The sequence below is a fragment of the Macrobrachium nipponense genome, chromosome 4, assembly GCF_015104395.2.
Source record: "Macrobrachium nipponense isolate FS-2020 chromosome 4, ASM1510439v2, whole genome shotgun sequence".
Classification (NCBI taxonomy): Eukaryota; Metazoa; Arthropoda; class Malacostraca; order Decapoda; family Palaemonidae; genus Macrobrachium; species Macrobrachium nipponense.
In genome coordinates, this window is record NC_061100.1 from 13,929,205 (window position 1) to 13,949,262 (window position 20,058).

A 20,058-nucleotide genomic window follows, 5' to 3' on the forward strand; every position below is an offset into this window, starting at 1 on the left:
ATGTGGGTCTTTTCTGAATACATTACTACGACACAGCCATGCATTAAGTTTTTGCAAAACAGAGGCTGCCTTTCAATGGATTTGTGAGATTAAATGGGAATGTGGTGGCCTGTCTTGTGGTTCCCGCAATTCAAGGTAATAACTGACCACATGGAAGTTCATGCAATGCAAAGAATATTATTGCTTATTTTTTTTAGAAGGCTTAAATACCATGGGTCATTAAGAAGTTTGAGTAAGGTAATCAACTCTATTTTCAGCTAACACACAATATATTAATTAAATGTAATTTTTACTTGGTTGAACATTGTTCCCAACATCACAAAGCTTAATCTTGCTAAACTTAGATTGACTGATGATATGATGATCACAAAAGAGGAATATCTTTAGTGACTGATTTGAATTTTTCCCAAATTAATTTTTCACACTTTTTACTTGTTTTCAGCTTCATCTGTAATTTTACCAGGCTAAGTTTTTACATAATAAATTCAAGTATGTTTAACAGTGCAGTCAAAATAATTCAAAGTCCAGTCCACCATGGGTGTCCGCAGTATCTTTCCCAAGGGGGGCACAACAACAGTTTACTGTCAAAATAATTGAAAGTCCAGTCTACCATGGGTGCCCGCAGTATCTTTCCCAAGGGGGAGCAAATCTTCTCAATACATACATGATAGTTTCTGGTATCAAGCAGACAAACCCTTTTGACCCTTTGACCTAGCAAGTTCATTCCAAAAACTATATCAGCGCTTGCATTTCTTTAATGAATAAAGCAATTATATATATATAGATATACACACTATATATATATATAATTATATGTAAATATATATAAAATATATATATAATTGCTTTATTCATTAAAGAAATTCAAGTGGTACCTCGTTTGTCGAACGTTTCTTATGTCGAACTTTGTTTGTTGAACAAAATTTTAGAGGAAATTTTGCATCGTTTCTCAAACAAATGCTCGTGCTTTGAACTGACTGATTATCTAGTTTATACTTGTATTTGATGGGCTACTAGGTCTTACAAGTTAAACTGTATTAAATTTTTTTTCATTTACAATATATAGTTTAATGATGATAATATTCGGCAAAATAAAGTATAAAGCATTTGATATAAAATTTAGCTTTCAATATAACATTTAACATAAAAGATGTATAAAATCATATGTAACCGCGATGACGTCACGCCCAGCTGACTTGAGACTGAACGAGGGAGCGTTGATGTGTTGAGGAGAGAGGAAGAGAGAGTTAAAATATTACTGTAAATGTGTAAAAAGCAATAACAATTCACATAAAAAAGGGAATTTCCCAATAAATTTAATAAATTTAAATTCAACATGATAAAAAAGAAAAAAAAAGTCTTAATTAAGCCAGTGTTTGGTGCGCCAAGTGAGACAGTCTAGTTGAACAATATTAACAAAATATCAAATGAAAGAACAAAGCTTTTCACAATAAAATTTTTCACAAATGACTAACAAAGTCACTTGTCATTGCGGTGATACACAGCTACCTACAGAGGTAGAGGGAGGGAGCGTTTGTATTTTTGAGGAATAATGAATGAACGATTTTAAGTTATCGTGCATCGTTGTATTGTTGAGGAGAGAAGAGACAGTTAAATCTTCACTATGATATGTACACAAAAACAGTACCAATTCTCATAGAAAATAAAGTGTTATTTCACAATAAATTTAACATTATGATAAAATATGAAAACAATCAAACGCATACAGAAAAAAAGTCTTTAATTGAGCCAGTGTTTGGTGCACTGAGTGAGACGGTCTAGTTGAACAATATTAACAAAATGGTAATTGAAAGAACAAAGTTTATCACAATAAAATTTAGCACAAATGATTAACAAAACCATTCGTCGTTGCGGTCATTACACAGCTAACTTGAGGTAGAGGGAGGGAGCGTTTATATTTTTGAGGAATAATGAATGAATGATTTTAAGTTATCGTGTGTCGTGGTATTTTTGAGGAGAGAAGAGACAGTTAAATCTTTACTACAATATGTACGTAAAAGCAGTATCAATTAAACCATTTTGTCTTTTATTGTGCACTGAAGAATTTTTTCCTATAAATGGAAGAAAGTTGTAGATTTCCATATTTAAAATAATGATTGTGTTCTATAATAATTACATACATGCTGTTTTATAGCATAATTATCTCTGGTCAGATTGGTTTTAAGGCATCTTGACTTTCTTTTTCAGGATGACTTGAAGTAATTTTTATGTTCGATTTGATAGGTTACTCTTTCTGTGTTTGACTTTGGAAAAGCTGCTATAAATGGCTGTATGAAATGAAAGCATTTAATGCCTGCAAATTGTCAAAGTGTACACTGTAATTTATTTTGTGTAAATTTTTAAAATATCCATATGCGCTTAGCTGTAATGCATTTATTAATGCCAATTTTTAAACTAATTTTGACTTAACCTAAGTAACTGTAGGTGAATGTGCTATTCATATTGTATGATTGTAGTGGAATACAGTAGGTACATAAAGCTTGAGAATAGTATTTATGCTGTATATATTTCAGCTGTGACATTTTACCTAAATACTTCCATTAAGAATACTCGATAATATTTGATTATTATTACTATTGTGGCAATGGATGAGACAGGATGCCACTTAGGTAGGTAAACTGCAAAAGGTAGGTGGTAGCCAGGCTGACCCAATAGTGACTGTGTTCGTAAATGACGGAGTGTTCAGATTTCTTCTCTCTGGTCCTCGTCATGATATTGATACCTGTGCTGTATATACAATCATATAAAATATTATTGTGTTTGTGTTAAAACTTGAACATATCCACTGAATATTCCTGTGGTGTTTTTGTATAATAATTTCTTTACATATATTTATGCTTCCTTGTATACTGTATTTTGTATTTCATAAATCCATTCTTGAAAGTAACACCTGTAGTTTTCCTAATAATTATCAAGTAAAATTAGCTTATTATGGTTATACTTTTAAATGCATCATCATGATATATTTTTTTTTAAGCTTTTTCATCAGACTTGTCTCTTTCCAGTAAGTTAGCTGCTAGTTCAGGTTTACAGGTATGCATTTTTTAATTGAACCCTAGTCTTGACAATTTGTCATTCACGAACACTGCAATGGACTGCCCCATTGTGGCTGGGAACACTGGGGCTCCTGTAACTCCCCCCCCATAGTTATTGCTATGCTACTTAACTCATGCGTTGTGTACCTTGCTCTCGACAGGAGCCTATTGCAGTATATTGATGAAGAGTTGAGAATGAGGTATGAACCCCCATTATTACTAGTTTAACAAACTAACTGTTGTGAATTTATCACATATTTTGCCTAACCATCATACTTGTAGCTGAAACAGCATCCTCTGTGGCTTACTCTTTGTAGAGTTTGTTATTGTGATAGTGTAGTTTTGCATGGTATATATTGTGCGGTTTTGGCATGCTTGATAATGATATTGCTTACAAACATTTACTCAGCATAGAAGAAAAGGCTTAGGGTGTAGAGTATTTCTGTAATAATTACAGTATGTAATGTAACTACAGTCTTCAGTATTAGATACATGTACAAATTTCATTCCTATATAGCCTCACCTCACGTATTTGTTACGTAGTTTTTAAGAATGGTGTGACGTATGTCAAAGTATGTATTTGTTTACTGAACATCCACAACATCCATACAGATGTAGTATTGTGTATTCTCATAATGTAGTAGAATTACATGAAGGAACACTGCAGCTATGTAATGAATTTTCATTGCTTATCTCTTGAAACTTTATACTCGGTAAGTGTGATACTACTTGTACTGCACTGGCTTGTCAAATAGAGGGCAATTATCTTAATAATTTGGCTTCTGATAATAATAGTGCATCTTAACCCAACCTTCCTTGTGATGCAATATTTGAAGGTTGAAGTTTGAGTACCATAATGTAATGCTGATATTGGTCCAATGCTGATTTTAAAGAGTGATGAGAGCATTTGGTTATCACCTCACTCGTATAAAAATTTGCACCTTGGTAACTTGCTAATACACTTTTGTCATGCTATGTCAAGAGAATATGTATTACCTAAAAGGTACTCATAGCAGAACAGAGCATACTGCCCTGTATTGGTCATGTGTTATCAGATAATAACTGAAAATACTTATTAACCTTGTCTGGAATGCTGAAGTTTTTCTTTTCCATTTGTGATGGAATGGTGAGATTGCAGCCATCCTCCCTTTGCTTGCTCATTTTTCAGTGTTGATAGAATGTTGGTTTCCTTTGCATAACTATAAGGATGTTGTTTTGTACATAACTGTACATAACATTTGTGTCTTGATTTAGAGGCACTTTCAAGTGAAGTTATTATCTTTTCTGTGCCTCTACAGTTAGTGGTAGGTAACTTTTACTTGTACTAAAATAAAATACTGAAATGCTTTGCCAGAATAAGCTGAATAAAGTTTTACGAAAAAAAGACTTTGTTGGTAGAAACCATGAAAGTAGACATTAGATTTCTATTTATAAAAGTCTGAGAAATAAAGCATTCCGTGTATGTCTTCAGGCAATAAGGCAGTTTTTTGTAGGGAGAGTGGCATTTTGTATATGGCGATGTAAATTATTTTTTAATAAGATCTGAAGTTCAGGGAGTTATTTTGTAGGGAGTGTGGCATTTGTATGTGGTTATCTGAATTTTTAATGAGCAATGAAGTTAAGTAGTTTAGGCTGATAATGTGCCAGAATTGAGTTTTAATTTTTACTTTGTGAAAAATGTTAATTAAATTTACTATATAATGCTACTAAATTTATTTACAGTTGTGTTAGTTAAATTTGCCATGTAATGCTACTAAATTTTTTTAGTTTTGTTTGAACAAGATTGAAAGACCAATGGAATAGTGAGTAAAAATTCTCATGTATTTTATTATGTTTCATCACAGCTCCAGTAATCATGAGTTGCCTTATATCCATGGACAGGAAATAACCTTCACACCAACTCACTGTAATATACCATGCCATTCCATTCAAGAGTGAGAGGCCTCTGCCATGCATGCCCAAACCTGTGTATGATGCTCTTTTCTGTCCTTGGACTTCTGTGACTCGAAAGCCAAAATGTTGCCTTCCTAGGAATTCTTTTGTGAAGTTAACCATTTTTTTTTGAGTGAGTTATCAGTAAAGTATTTGTGGCACCAGTTTTCACTGGACATACTAGCAGGTATTCTTATCTGAGAGGAAATTCCAAAGAGTTCCCAAAGATATTGTGCTGAGTTTGCCATAATTTGCTTTAGCTACTAATGGAATATCATATATTATCCACTATGATATTCTTTCATAAGTTTTTGGAGATAACCTTTCCATATTTGCTAAAACACAAATGGTTATGGTTGATATGGAACTGCAGCCAGTAAAAAGTATTCACTGGTCCAGTCTAAAGAGTTTTCAGATTGGCTACAGGCCCTTTTAGATTCTCAACTATTCAGTCTTGCAATGGATGCTGGATGTACCTTTTGTCTTTCGCTGGTAGTCTTCCATTGCTTGATATTGTTACCGGTTGTAGAGGCAGACAAATTCTGTAGTCTTTCAGACTGTCAGTAGTAGGAAGCATTTTAAGAATTATGAGTTCCAGTAAATATTCCTAAACCTATGTTTTGAAGAGAATATAATCTGGTCATGCCAGGTAATTGTTGTTGGTATTAAAATACAAATGAAAAAGAGAAGTTCACTTCAACTCTACTTGCCTTCATGGTAGAACTCAAGATCATGACCTTAAATTATTTGAGAAATTTTAATTTACTTGGTAGCTTCATGCTAGGCTCTCAAGGTGTCAGGCCACACTGACTTGCTGCTTCACTTAAAGCAAGTGTTTACATTTTAGGGATTGGAGACCTGTACTGTATGACATTCAGGAGCAATCAGGAATTTTAGAGGTTTAAACATTTATTTATTTAGGTAATAGTTACATATACATTTACAATTACGTTAATGAGAATTATGATAAATTGATAACATTGAACACTGTATTACAGTCGACCCCGCCTATTCGCAGTTCTGGAGTCGTGGACTTGCCTATTTGCGGATTTTTCTGTGGAACATATATACACATTATTCTAGGAAAATTACTGTATTTTAATATAATTTTTGTCACTAAATACATTTGCTAATAAAGTAAACCCCTATTTTTTTTGTATGTAACATGCAATACAGAGGTTACATTTATGGATAAAGAGTATCACTTTCTTTTTCCTATTTTGCTTAGACTTTATATGCTATAATAAACAACTTTTTCTCTCTCACCTACCTGTGTGTGGTGCAACCTTATGCAAGCCTGCAAACTTCATAGATGCAGCACTGAAACATATCAAGGTAGACTGGTCAGAACCCTCATAATGGCCTTGTGTCATGACCTTCCAGGCTCAACTCCTGTACATCTTACCGAAGTCCATCTTCAGCTTGTCCTCAAACCTTGATATCATTCAAGGTTGACTAGGCAGTGCCGTACTCCTCCATGATACATGACCTATACCAAACTTGCTCCATTCTCCCAACAATTTAAGAATTTCTGTTGAGGGGCCAGTACCTTTATTGCCTTCTTAGGATGAGGTGGGGCCATACACATAACACAATGCTGCAGGCACTGTAATGAAAGCCACGTACTCAGTTGTAAAATTATGCTAATTTTATGAAGTTATAGTAAGCGTTCTTTCTAACTTTATTTTTTATTTTGTCAAATTAAAATTAGGCTCGGACAATATCATAACAGACAAGAACTAAAACCAGGAACAAATTCTTAGCATATTTAATGTAAAATATTTGCAAAGCATCCTTGAAAGGGAAGTTTAGACAACATTCCCCTTTACTACCTCAAGCAAGACTGAAGGTCTCTCAGCTCAGTCCAAATCTTATATGGTGATCTGAAGAGTTGCTAATAGAGATAAATGGAACAAGAATTTTGGTGCTGATAACCGGTTAATGGCAACTCTGTTAGGTATGTATCACCGCCAGTGCTTTATTATTGGCTCTGATAACTGGAAATCGGTGCAATTTGCTGCCAAAAATCAGTGCTAGACAGATTGCCGATGACCAGATTGCCCATACAAGCAGTCCCTGTTATGACGGGGTTCCTTTCTTGAGACACGATGTAACCGAAAATGGTTGTAAGCTGGAACATTGTCAAAAATCTTCAAAAAACCTAAGAAAACCTTGCTTTTAAAGCTTTGGGTGTATTAAAAACTTTGTAAACTGCATTTTTATTGCACTTTTCACAAAAAAAATCCTTCAAATATTGATTATTTTGCCTATTTGGAGTCATATTTCTTCTGTCAGATTGGTTTCATAAACCTCGAAATAATTTCTGATGAATATAATGGGAAACTGTTGTGACCTCGGAATGTTGTAAGCCAAAACTGCTGTTCCTACAGACCAAGAGTGTTAGCTTATCCTTCATAGGCTTGTGCCCTGGCAATGAACTTTCCTCCTGTGTGATGTAAGGTACGTTTTGGGATTTTTTTTCCAGAACAGGCCTGTCTCATTACAGTTGAAGACCTGTTGTGGGAGGAATCCTTCAGCCTCAAGATACTCCTTGAATTTACCAACAAATTCTTCAGCTGCATGTTTATCTGAGCTTCGCAGCCTCCCCATGCCATACGACACTTTGGATGCCTGTATGTTTTTTGAACTTGTCAAACCAGCCTCTTGTGGCCTTAAAATCACCAAAAGCAGCAATTGTTGTTGGCATTTTCTGACTTAAATCAGGATGCAACATCTTAGCCTTCTCACAAATGATCACTTCAGGCACACTATCCCCCACTGACTGTTTTTAGTTGATCTACACCAACAGCTTTTTCAACATCTCCCACTAGTTGCGATCCCTGTTTCGATACTGATGTGACGCCTTTTGCAGCAACAGCTGCCTTGATTTCATGTTTCTTTGCTAGGATAGAGCTGATTGTCGACACCGACTTGCCGTACATCCTAGCGAGATCAGCTACACGTGCACCACTTTCATACTGTGCTACAAGTTCTTTCTTAAATTCAGTCGTATTCCTGGCCATTTTTATCAATGGGGTGGCATTTGCAACTTTCTTTGGCCCAGTGATGGCTACTTTGCAATGAGTTTTTATGGCAAAATGACACAAAGCACAACAAACATGCGGTGATGCAGACTACGAGCTCGGAGATGCTTGTTCAGTATATATATATATATTATATATATATTATATTATATATTATCTATAATATATATTATATTATATATTATATATTATCTATCTATAATTATATATATTATATATATATATAGATATTATATATATATTATATATAATATATATATATTATATATAATATATTATATATATTATACTATTATATTATATATATATATATATATATATATATATATATATATATATATATTATATATATATATATTTATACTATATATTATTATAATATATATATAATTAGTATATATTATATATATTATATATGTACATAATTATACATACTACTAAATACATACATACCGTACATACATCCATACATACATACATAATATACATACCATATTATATATATATATAGAATATATATATATAACTATATATCTATATATATATATATATATAGTTATCTGTCTATATATATCTCTATATATATATATATATATATATATATAGATAATCTATATATATTATTTTATCTACTATAAAATAATTATATATAACTATATTATCATATTATCTAGATAATATTATATATATATAATATATTATATATATATAATATAATATTATATCTATCTATTATATATTATATATATATGTATATATATATATATCTATACTATATATATATATATATATATATAGTATATATATATATATATATATATATCATATATATATATATATATTATATATATAATATTATATATATATATATATATATATATTCTATATTATTATAGATATATATATATATATATACATATATATATATATACTATATACATATCATTATATAGTATATATAGCCTATATATATTATAATATATATATATATATATATATATATATTATATATATGATATATATATATATATATATATATATATATATATATATATATATATATATATACTATATATATACACACATACACATACACATACATACATACATATCATGTAATAATAATATATATATCGAATTAGATATTAAAGGACGTTTGTAGCTCGAATGATCTACTATATGAATCACAGTGATGTGATAATTATTCATATCTACATATAATATATATAATATATATAGCCAGATATATTTGTATATACAATATATATATATATATATTATACATAAACATAAACATATATGCATGTGCTGTATAAGGACTACCTATGTGTAGCATCATACTACTCATATTTCAGTTTCACTAAGGACCATTTATGTAATTCTAGATTTAATGGTAACAGTACATACTGAATGAAGAAAATGTAATGGAGCACTACTTCTGTAAAATGCTTTACTTTATTTTTGGTAGTTGTGAAGTGGTATTTACATATTGTATTCTCTGAACTGAAGCTGTATATTTTTCCACTTACTAAACTGGTATTTGTCCATTCTTGATTCACTATTCTAATCTATCCTGTCATGAATTTTTTCGTAAGATTTTTAATTTTCATATTTTTCACAAATACTTAGTCCAATACATTTGGCAGCGACTGAGTTGATTAGAAAGATTTGGATGGAAATTTTCTAAACTGCAGAAGTGTGAGTGTGCTGTACACTCCCCTTAGCAGTTTTTGATTGCCTATTAGCAACTTTGCTTCATGTTTTGTGGCCAGTTCTACTGAAAATGATTTTTGTCATCAGTCTTGGATTATCCTTATGTTAAAATTAGCTGTTCTATCAAGATTTAATATTTCTTGTTTTATCTATTTTTGGTAGACATTGGTTTCCATGGTCTGGAGTGTGGTCTCCCCTATCACGCCTCGTTCATGGTCGTGTGCACAGAAGATGGTATGTAGAGATGAGGTGATTAGCTGAGTGAGGATATTAGACTGACAAATTAGATTTTTCAGCAAATATTTTTGTCTCCTTTTTTGAGTTGAGTTGGTTTTTTTTTTTTTTTTTACTAAATCAGCACTTATTCTTGACTGTTCACAGTTGAGCATTTTGTTGCATTTTAGTTAATTTAACATAGAAAAACTAACATGGTTTGTCTTATGTGATAATGAAGCTGGTGGAAAATGACAGTTTGCTCATATGTTCACCTTCTGCTTGGTAAGCACACCATCATAAATTAAAAATAAAAAAAAATTGGGAAAATTTATCTTGAAGATAGATAATCTGAATAAAAAAACATCGGTGGGGGGGATTCGGGCAAATTTGATATTCTGATTTTATTCTGTGACTTAAGAGTTTTCTTTGCAAAACCTAAGATTTTCTATTAGCAAATAGGAGTTAGGAAGTTACATACCATTGTTTGTAGTTTTCAAGCTTAATTTCCATATTAAGCTGCCTTTCATATAAATTTACAGAGGTCTGATTCAAGTTCTTAGTTTACTCCATTACCACTTGTTCTCTTTGCAGCTGGAAATGTAAGCTTGAGGTAAAACAAACTGAATTTGTCATTAATTTATCCTTCTTAAGTAGTTTCTAGATAAAAACTAATGGAATTGCACAGCAGAGACATGGGAAATTCAGGAGATTACTATGTATGTATGTATGTATGTATCTATACAGGCAGTCCGTGGGTTATGGCTGGTGTTCTGTTCCAGCAGCATGACATAAGTCGGAAAAGCTGTAACTCTGAACATTGTGAACCCTAAACTTTTTTACTTACCTCATTAAAACGTGCATAGCACTGTAATCCTATTAATCTGAGTTACGGTGCCATAACGTCGGAACCGATTTTTTATGAATATATTTGAAAAAGCGCTGTAAGTTGGAGCTGCCATAACCCAGGGACTCTGTATGTACTATATGTGTATTTGGCCCATATACCAGGACATTTTTATACAGTAATATTCATAAATACCACAGATTTCCTTTGAATTTCCAGTTCACTCTACCTCGGGAATAACTTACATCCATGAGGAATACTAATAAGTTGTGCAAGTTCTTTGTCACCAGCAAATTTGAACTGCCTCTTGTTGGGAAACAAAGAAAATACAGTGACTAGGAACATTAAGCCTTCTAAATTATGTATATACACAAAATGTCATTTATAAAACATTGTTTATTACAGCAGGTGCTGTTAACAATTCAGTATGTACTGCTACCTGCATTTACCCTTTGGGTAATGTAAATGGACACAATGACTGATAGTGCAAGAACTGTGTTTATATGTATACATGCACCTCTTATACATTTGTGTTGTCTGTCATTGTCTATACTTGTACGTTTTTCATTCTGTACTATCTGTAATTAATGTAAAAAAGTAAAGAAACAGTATTAGCAATGGTTGTGTACACTTAAAAATTATATTTTGTACATGAAACTTTCCTGCCAGATATATACGTTAGCTTACGTCTCTGACGTCACGACAGAATTCAAACTCGCGGCAAATGCGACAGGTAGGTCAGGTGATCTACCCACCCGCCGCTGGGTGGCAGGTGTCTGAACCAATCCCCTTTCCAGTCATAATTTTTCTGTCGCCGGTGTTGACTACATCTGTTGTCGATACCTTTCGATTTTGAATTATTACTCGTTTTCGCCCTGGATTGTTTCAACGGACTTTTGGTGAAGTACCTGCTCCTTGGCTTGGCATTTGCGATTTGTGACCGTTTTTTGGATATTTTCTTTTGATATTCTTGGAATTTCATTATGTCTGATTTGGAAATTAAGAAATCAACTATGTTCAGAGTTTGATTTCTTTGTTACCGATTGTAAGGTGAGGCTACCGAAGCTGCGGTAGACCCTCACACAGTATGCATGAGGTGTAGGGGGAATGACTGCTCATTTATTAACCCTTGTAATGAATGTGGTAATTTGAATGAAGAAGAATGGAAGGCGCTTTCTTCTTATGTAAGAAAGCTTGAGAAGGACAAGGTTAGGAAAGCTTCATCTAGGAGTTCTAGTAGGTCTCGCGCTAGCGAGTTTGAAGTTGATAACCCTGTTGTAGACGTAGCGCCTTTACCAGTTTCAGCCCCTGCTTCCTGCACCGAACCCGAAGATGCGCCTTCGGAGGTGGACACTATGAGAGCCACTATTCGCAGCATGGAGCTGAAAATTAAAGTGCTAGAAGGTAAGAGTGATAGCAATTTGTGCAGTGATCCAGTGCAGTGGAGGGTGCGTCTGATCGGCTCCCTAATGCTTCTAGGCCTAGACCTCTTCCAGACTCCCAGACCCCAGTGGAGGAGGAAAGTCGAAAGCCGCAGGAAGGTTAGAGGAGAACCCCACCGGTCAGGCGTCCCCTCGGTAGCGCCTGATGTTCGATCCCAGGCTACCTTGGATCGCGCCAAGAGAGAAGTCTTACGGCAATGCTTCTCGTCTTAGCCTTCTCCTTCGCCCAAAACGTGGTTGGAGCTCCTCGGAAGCTTCTCGGCCGTCGAAGAGAGCCTGGCCAGGCTTCTTTCCGCGCTCCCCTCCAGCCCTGAAGTTTTTTCGGAAAATCCTGGATTGGACTGTCAAGAAACCGAGGATTTCTTTGGAGTTTCGCTCTCCTAGTAAGGATCGAGCTGCGTCTCCCGTGAAGACTTTGTTTAAGTCTCCTACACGTGTGTTGGCGTAGTCTGCAGGCGCAGATTACGGCTCTGGCTGACTCCTTGATTGTGAATGCTGGTCGTAGGAAGGACGTCTCGCTCCCGGTTAAAGGAAGTCCAGGCCGCTCTCTTCCAGGCTTACGCTATTCGTCAGTCAACTGCCCTCCCTCTCAGGAGTGGATCGTAGTACGAGGCGCTCTCCTGCGGACATCGTTTCTCCGTCGGACAAGGGGCATGCTTCCCGTAGACGAGCCTCTCCTGACAGGGGGCGCTCGTCTCGAGACAGGATCTCTCCCGCTGGCAGACGCCAGGAGCCTGGTAGTCGCCCTAGCAGTGGTAGCTCTCCTTCAGGCTTTCGCTCTCCTGTGACCAGAACGCCCTTTGGTAGACAGGCGCTCTTCTCCTGTCAGCCGCCCTTCGCTTAGCAGGCACCAAGAGCCTGGTAGGCGCTCTTTCTCCTTCAAGGGCGCTCTTCTCCCGATTTTTCGCTCTCCTCGAGTTAGGCGCATGAATCTGTCAGACGCTTCTCGCCTGGTAGGCGCTCGTCACCAGAGATTCGCTCTCCTCGCAGCAGGCGCCAAGAGCCTGATAATCGCTTCCCGCAGGACAGGCGCTCTTCGCCAGGCAGCCGCTCTCCTTTAGACAGGCGCCAGGAGCCTGATAGACGCTTTTCGCCTAATAGGCGCTCTTCACATAATAGGCGCTCTTCGCCTAATAGGCGCTCTTCGCCTGATAGGCGCTCTTCGCCAGATTTTCGCCCTGCGTTCGTTTAGGCGCCAAGAGCCTAGAATGCGCCCTCATCCTGACAAGAAGGAGTTTTCAGGCAGAAGCTCAACGGAAGTTATAACTTCCCGGTTAGATGTCAGAGTTCTTCCAGACATTCTTCCAAGGATGGACTCTCGGCTGAGGACAAGACAGCCTTTCATCGTAAGGATCGTGAAGGATCTTCGGCGGAAGAAGAACAGGATCCCTCGGAAGAAGAAATTCCTAAGGATTCCTCCGTTTCTTCATACAAGCGGTTGACGGACCTGTTGCTTCAGGAATTTGGAGACGCCCTTTCTCCTGTCGACCGCCCTCGTCCTCTTTCGTTATTTTCGACTTCGAAAACTTCGAAGGTTTCATCTGTGTTCAGGATGAAGCCTGCAATCTCCATGAAGAAGGCGCTTAGAAGGTTTGGTGAGTGGCTTCTTTCGAAGGAAGAGAAAGGGAAGACGGTGTTCTCTTCCCTCCTTCTAAGCTTACTGGGAAACTAGGATTCTGGTATGAATCGGGAGAACCCTTGGGCCTCGTTCTTCCATCCTCGGCAGACTCGGACTTCTCTTCACTGGTGGATTCCTCTCGACGCTCTGCCCTCATGTCTGCTAAGACGACATGGGGGATGAATGAGCTTGACCACCTGTGAAGGGAATGTTCCGAGTCCTGGAGGTGTTTAACTTCCTAGACTGGTCTTTGGGCGTTTTGGCCAAGAGACGCAGACCCCGGATTCCATTTCTCCTGAAGGATCTTATCAGTGTTCTCACGTGTATGGACAAGGCAGTGAGGGATGGATCGAGTGAAATAGCTTCACTTTTCGGAGCGGGAGTGATCAAGAGATCTGTGTACTGTTCGTTCCTGACGAATCAGTATCGCATGCGCAGAGAGCCTCTCTCCTGTATTCTCAGCTCTCTCCTCAACTCTTCCCTAAGAAGATCGTTCAGGATGTTTCTTGTGCCCTTTCAGCGTAAGGCTACACAGGCGGGACATGCTAGCCCAGTCTTACCAGGAAGCCTCACTCTTTCTTTCAAGCTAAAACCAAGAGAGAGAGACTCCAGTTAGGCAGGAGCCCTTTCGAGGAGTCCCTCCTGCCAGAGCTTCTTCCTCTAGAGGATCTAGACCACTAAACGAGGGAAGACCTTCTCTAAGATCCATCAGAGGGAAGAAGTAGGATTCAAGTCCTCCAGACATCAGTGGGTGCCAGACTTCTGAAGTTTGCCGACGTCTGGGCCCAGAAAGGGGCGGACAACTGGTCACTCTCGATTGTCCGCAAAGGCTACCTCATTCCCTTCTTATCAAGACCTCCGTTGACGAAAGACACTCCGAGGGAGTTGGTAGCCAAGTACAAGGAAGGACCCCCATCATGAATCAAGCCCTCTCTCTAGCAGTAGATCTTATGCTGGAGAAGAAGCTGATAGAACTAGTGAAAGATCCTCATTCTGCGGGTTTTTACAACAGACTGTTCCTAGTTCCCAAGAGCTCAGGAGGATGGAGACCGGTTCTGGATGTAAGCGCCCTGAATGTCTTCGTAGAAAAAAAGGAAGTTCGCCATGGAGACAACTTCTTCAGTGTTGGCGGCTCTTCGTCCAGGGGACTGGATGGTGTCCCTAGATCTTCAGGACGCTTACTTCCATGTGCCTATCATCCTTCTTCACGGAAGTTTCTAAGATTCATGATGGGAGGGAAGATCTTCCAATTCAGGGCCTGTGCTTCGGCTTTCGACAGCCCCTCAAGTTTTCACTGGGTTTAATGAAGAATGTAGCGCAGTGGCTACATTTGGAGGGAGTGAGGCTGTCTCTCTATCTAGACGATTGGCTGATCAGAGCAAGCTCACAAGAAAGATGTCTGAGGACCTACAAAGACACTGGACTTTTTTTTTTTTTTTAGCAAGTTCGTTGGGGGCTTTCTGGTGAACTTTCCAGAAGTCACAATTAATCCCCAGTCAAGAGCTGATATATCTGGGGATTCGGATGGTTTCTCCGGATTTTCGGGCATATCCGTCACCAAGAGAGGATTGCTCGTTGCAAGAGAAACTAACGACCTTCCTAGAGAAAGATGCATGCACAGCGAGGGAGTGGATGAGTCTGTTGGGGGACACTTTCCTCGCTGGAGCAATTCGTTTCTCTAGGAAGGTTGCATCTCAGACCTCTCCAATTCTTCCTTTACCGGAACTGGAGGTGTCTCTCTAGACCTGGAATTCTCCTTCAGGATATCAAAAGGAATCAAGAACCGGATTCTTCTTGTGGACAGATCCTCTCCGATTTGCAGAAGGTCTGTCTCTGTACATGCCAAACCCGAACCAAGTATTGTTTTCCGACGCGTCGGAGACGGGTTGGGGTGCGACCCATAGGGTCAAGAGAAATGTCAGGCACCTGGAGGGGGGGAACAGGTGTCCTGGCACCATCAAAAACAACAAAGGAGTTGATGGCAGTGTGGGTTGGCGTTTAAAAGCCTTCGAGCCCCACGTCCGAAATGCTATAGTTCAGGTCAACTCGGACAACACCACAGCCTTGGCTTACATAAGAAAGCGGGGGGGACACACTCTTTCTCCCTGTACGAACAGCGAAGGACTTGCTGTTGTGGTCTCAGGCAAGGAAGATTGTTCTCCTCACCAGGTTCGTACAGGGAGAAAGGAATGTCAGAGCCGATCTCTGAGCAGGAGGAATCAAGTGCTCCCCTCGGAGTGGACTCTGCACTCAGAAGTTTGCCAGGACCTGTGGAGGTTATGGGGCAGACCTCTTATCGACCTTTTTGCGACAGCAAAGAACAAGAGAATAGACCTCTACTGCTCCCCGATCTCGGACCCAGGAGCAGTGTCAGTCGATGCTTTCCTCCTAGACTGGCGAGGTCTGGACGTCTATGCTTTTCCTCCATTCAAGATTCTGAGTCAAACACTCAGAAAGTTTGCGGCCTCGGAAGCGACAAGGATGACGCTGGTAGCTCCATTCTGGCCGGCCCAAGATTGGTTCACAGAGGTACTGGAATGGCTAGTGGACTTTCCAAGAGCTCTTCCACAAAGAGTAGATCTGCTCAGACAACCCCACTTCGACAGGTATCACAGAAACCTCCCCGCTCTCAATCTGACTGGCTTCGACTGTCAAAAGTCTTGTCAGAGCGAAGGGGTTTTCAGCTAAGGCAGCGAAGGCTATCGCATCAGCTAGAAGGCACCTCTACCCTTAGGGTCAGACCAGTCGAAGTGGGACGTCTTTCGCCGTTGGTGCAGAAACCAGAAGCTTTCCTCTTCCAGTACCTCTGTGACCCAAATCGCAGATTTCCTGGTTTTTTCTCAGGGAAAAATGTGGTCTTGCAGTTTCGACCATCAAAGGATATCGAGCAATGTTAGCAGCTGTGTTTAGGCACAGGAATTTAGATATCTCCAACAACAAAGATCTACATGATCTGCTAAGATCTTTTTGAAACTTGCAAGAAAACCCTCGTCTCAAAAATTCCGAGCTGGAACCTGGACGTGGTTCTTCGTTTCCTGAGGTCCTCGAAGTTCGAACCTCCCCAGTCATCTTCTTTCAACGGATCTTACGAAGAAGGCTCTGTTCTTTTGGCTTTAGCATCTGCCAAAAGAGTTAGTGAGCTTCATGCTCTAGAAGGAAGGGTAGGTTTTCAAAGGAGATTCCGTGATTTGTTCCTTCCTTCCTTCTTTTCTAGCTAAGAACGAGAACCCCTCAAATCCTTGGCCAAGGAGTTTTGTTTTGAGGTTCCAGGCTTAGCTCCCCTGGTAGGGGAAGAGCCAGAGAACGGACTGCCCTGTGAGGACTTAAGATACTACCTCCAGAGGAAGAAGTCTCTTAAGGGCATTAAGGACAGACTTTGGTGCTCTGTTAAGGATCCCAGTAGACCATGTCTAAAAAATGCTTTGTCCTTCTTTATTAGAAGCCTCGTGAAGGAAGCACATTTGGCTTGCGGTGAGGATCACTTCAAGCTTTTGAAAGTCAAGGCTCACGAGGTAAGAGCCATTGCGACGTCCTTGGCTTTCAACAAGAATATGTCACTCCAGAATCTGATGAAAGCAACATTCTGGAGATGCAATTCAGTATTCACTCAAGCCACTACCTTAGAGACGTCAAGATTACTTACGAGAAGTGCTTCGCGTTAGGCCCGTATGTATCGGCGGATTCGAGGTGCTGGGGCAGGGAGCTGAAGCATATCCTTTGTAAATTTTTTCCCCTATTGTTTGTGTTGTGTTTTTATGGTTGTTTGAAAGAGGATGCGGGTAGGCATCTCTTCTATTCGTATTGCTAACATTTAGAATGGTTAGGTGATCTGTTCGTGCTAGAGCTCCCTGCATTGGTAGTGGTCAGGCTCTGTCATTTAAGAGGGCGAATCCCCATTGACATGATCCGACTTGGATTCTACTGAGTAAGTGGATATCAAACTCCCTTCGGTAGACCCAAAGAGTCTTTTCAGCTGTAGGTCACGCCCTCGCTGCTAGCTCTTCAGGCTTTGCAGACTAATAGACAGTAACTATGAAGTCTTCAGCCTTATCAGTAAGAACCAAGGTGTTAGTATCCTACAACAGATGTTGTTTCCCCTTTTTCCTTGTTACCTCTGTCTTTTTCCCTCCACCACCAAAAAAAAAAAAAAGGGTGTCAATCAGCTAAGTATATATCTGGCAGGAAAGTTCATGTACAAAAATGATATTGTTATTTTACAATAAAGTTTGTACATACTTACCTGGCAGATATATACGATTGATGGCCCTCCCAGCCTCCCCTCAGGAGGACATGGTGGAAGAAAAATTATGACTGGAAAGGGGGATTGGTTCACACCTGCCACACTAAAAGCCACCCAGCGGCGGGTTGGGGTAGATCACCTGACCTACCTGTCGCATTTGCCGCGAGTTTTGAATTCTGTCGTGACGTCAGAGACGTAAGCTAAGTATATATCTGCCAGGTAAAGTATGTACAAAACTTTATTGTAAAATACAATATCATTTTTAAACTATGACCTGGTCCAAAGTCCAGGTGTACATGCAGTGTGTGTGACTTATATGTTTTGTGCTGTTAAGTTTTCACTGTTGAGTTTATAATTTTTATGTTCTTGGCAGTTTACTGTAGTACAGTTAAAGTTATTTACCTTATTTCCTTAATTTTTTTCTTTACTATCCTTTCACTACATAATATATATTTATTTTGCTTGACCTTATAATTTTCACCTTACAAGTTTTTCTTATTTATTTCTTCACACATATATACTTATTTATGCTTGATGTGCTTAACACAACATAGTAACTAATCCTTCTATTCTATGTTTTTACTTATAGTATTCCTTTTCCTTCTGAGCTAGTATATGTATTTTGTTTATTTATATTCTTCATGACAATAGTAACCTATTAATATTAAATTCACTTTAATTCTGTTATAAGTTATACCAAAAGAGAATTGTATATGACAAATGCATCTGCCATAAAGAGAATTTCAGCCAGTACCTTTATGAGTTCATACTTGGACAACTAAGACTTAGTTGACTTTATTCACTGGAAAATGTTCGTAGGTTTTCTGTATGTGCTGAATTCAGATTCTTTAGCACTATTAAATAGATGTTCTCCATACTTTGTATAAAGTTTGAATAGTATATGCAATATACCGGATCCTTGTCCATGTAGGCATAAAAGGAAATGAAGATACTGATAAATCAAGTGAAGAAGCAATTGCTACAATGATAAGTTTAAGGAAATCAAACCCACAGTGGGATATGGAATCAAGCACATTGAAAAGATTGTCGGAATTGAGTCACTTAACAATGTTTCTAATTTCATGGAAGAATTATATGCAGTAGGATCAGCAATTAAAATAACTGAAGATGTACCATCGCAGAAATGTTTAATTTTTAGTACTAGGATGATAATCCATAAAGTGCCCCTCAACAAGAAATAAAATGTTCACTTCACAGGTTGTACAAAGGTGGTAAATATAGAAGTGTACTGGATTCATGCTCATGTAGTAATCCAGGAAATGAAAAAGCCAAAAATGCAGCCTAAGCTGCAATTATGACACAAGCACACAGCTTTCCTGTTGTCCTTATATAACATCTCCAAAACCCATTAATAGTCAGGAAATGGCAGAAAATGTGGAAGAATGATTATGGTAGTAACAAATTAAAGCTTAAAGGTCCATGTTGGAATATGGAATTCATCTTATTAAAAAAACACATACGCAAAATTGGTATCTCATTTTACCCATAGATATTTGATGAATAGTACACATGATCCACTCCCTATATGCAGAATGAGAAGAACACTTAATTCATATTTTTTTGTGTCGATGTACAAAACTAACATTGAATGTCAATTTTTGGGACCAAATCAGTTAAAGAAATTTGGTAAATCTCCATTATTTTCAGTTATCAAATTATAAAGTTTAAAAGAGTTTTAATGTAATAAATAATATCCTAATCTTTTGGGTCAACCCTGTGAGAGCTAAATAAATAAGCTCCATGGTCTGGTTAAGCTACTTGATAATAATTGCCTCTGCATTGAACAGAGTTTAATACAAAAGAACTAGAAAAGAGCATTCTTTTTTTTTTATTGTTGAGCTAACTATCAACAACTCACTATGTATAGTACTAGTATTGTTTTTCTGTCTTAAGTTCTCAAGATGCTGAACAATAATAAGTAAGGTGTGCATT

The 20,058-nt window shown here is 37.8% G+C and overlaps 1 protein-coding gene across 1 annotated transcript in view; it reads left to right on the forward strand.

The window, feature by feature from the left end:
• LOC135210722 (mitogen-activated protein kinase kinase kinase kinase 3-like) overlaps positions 1-20,058 on the forward strand; it is a 365,691-nt gene that overhangs the window by 210,986 nt on the left and 134,647 nt on the right. Inside the window, 1 exon segment of the mRNA XM_064243517.1 lies at positions 3,218-3,256. Within this exon segment, the coding sequence (XP_064099587.1) occupies positions 3,218-3,256 (39 nt within the window).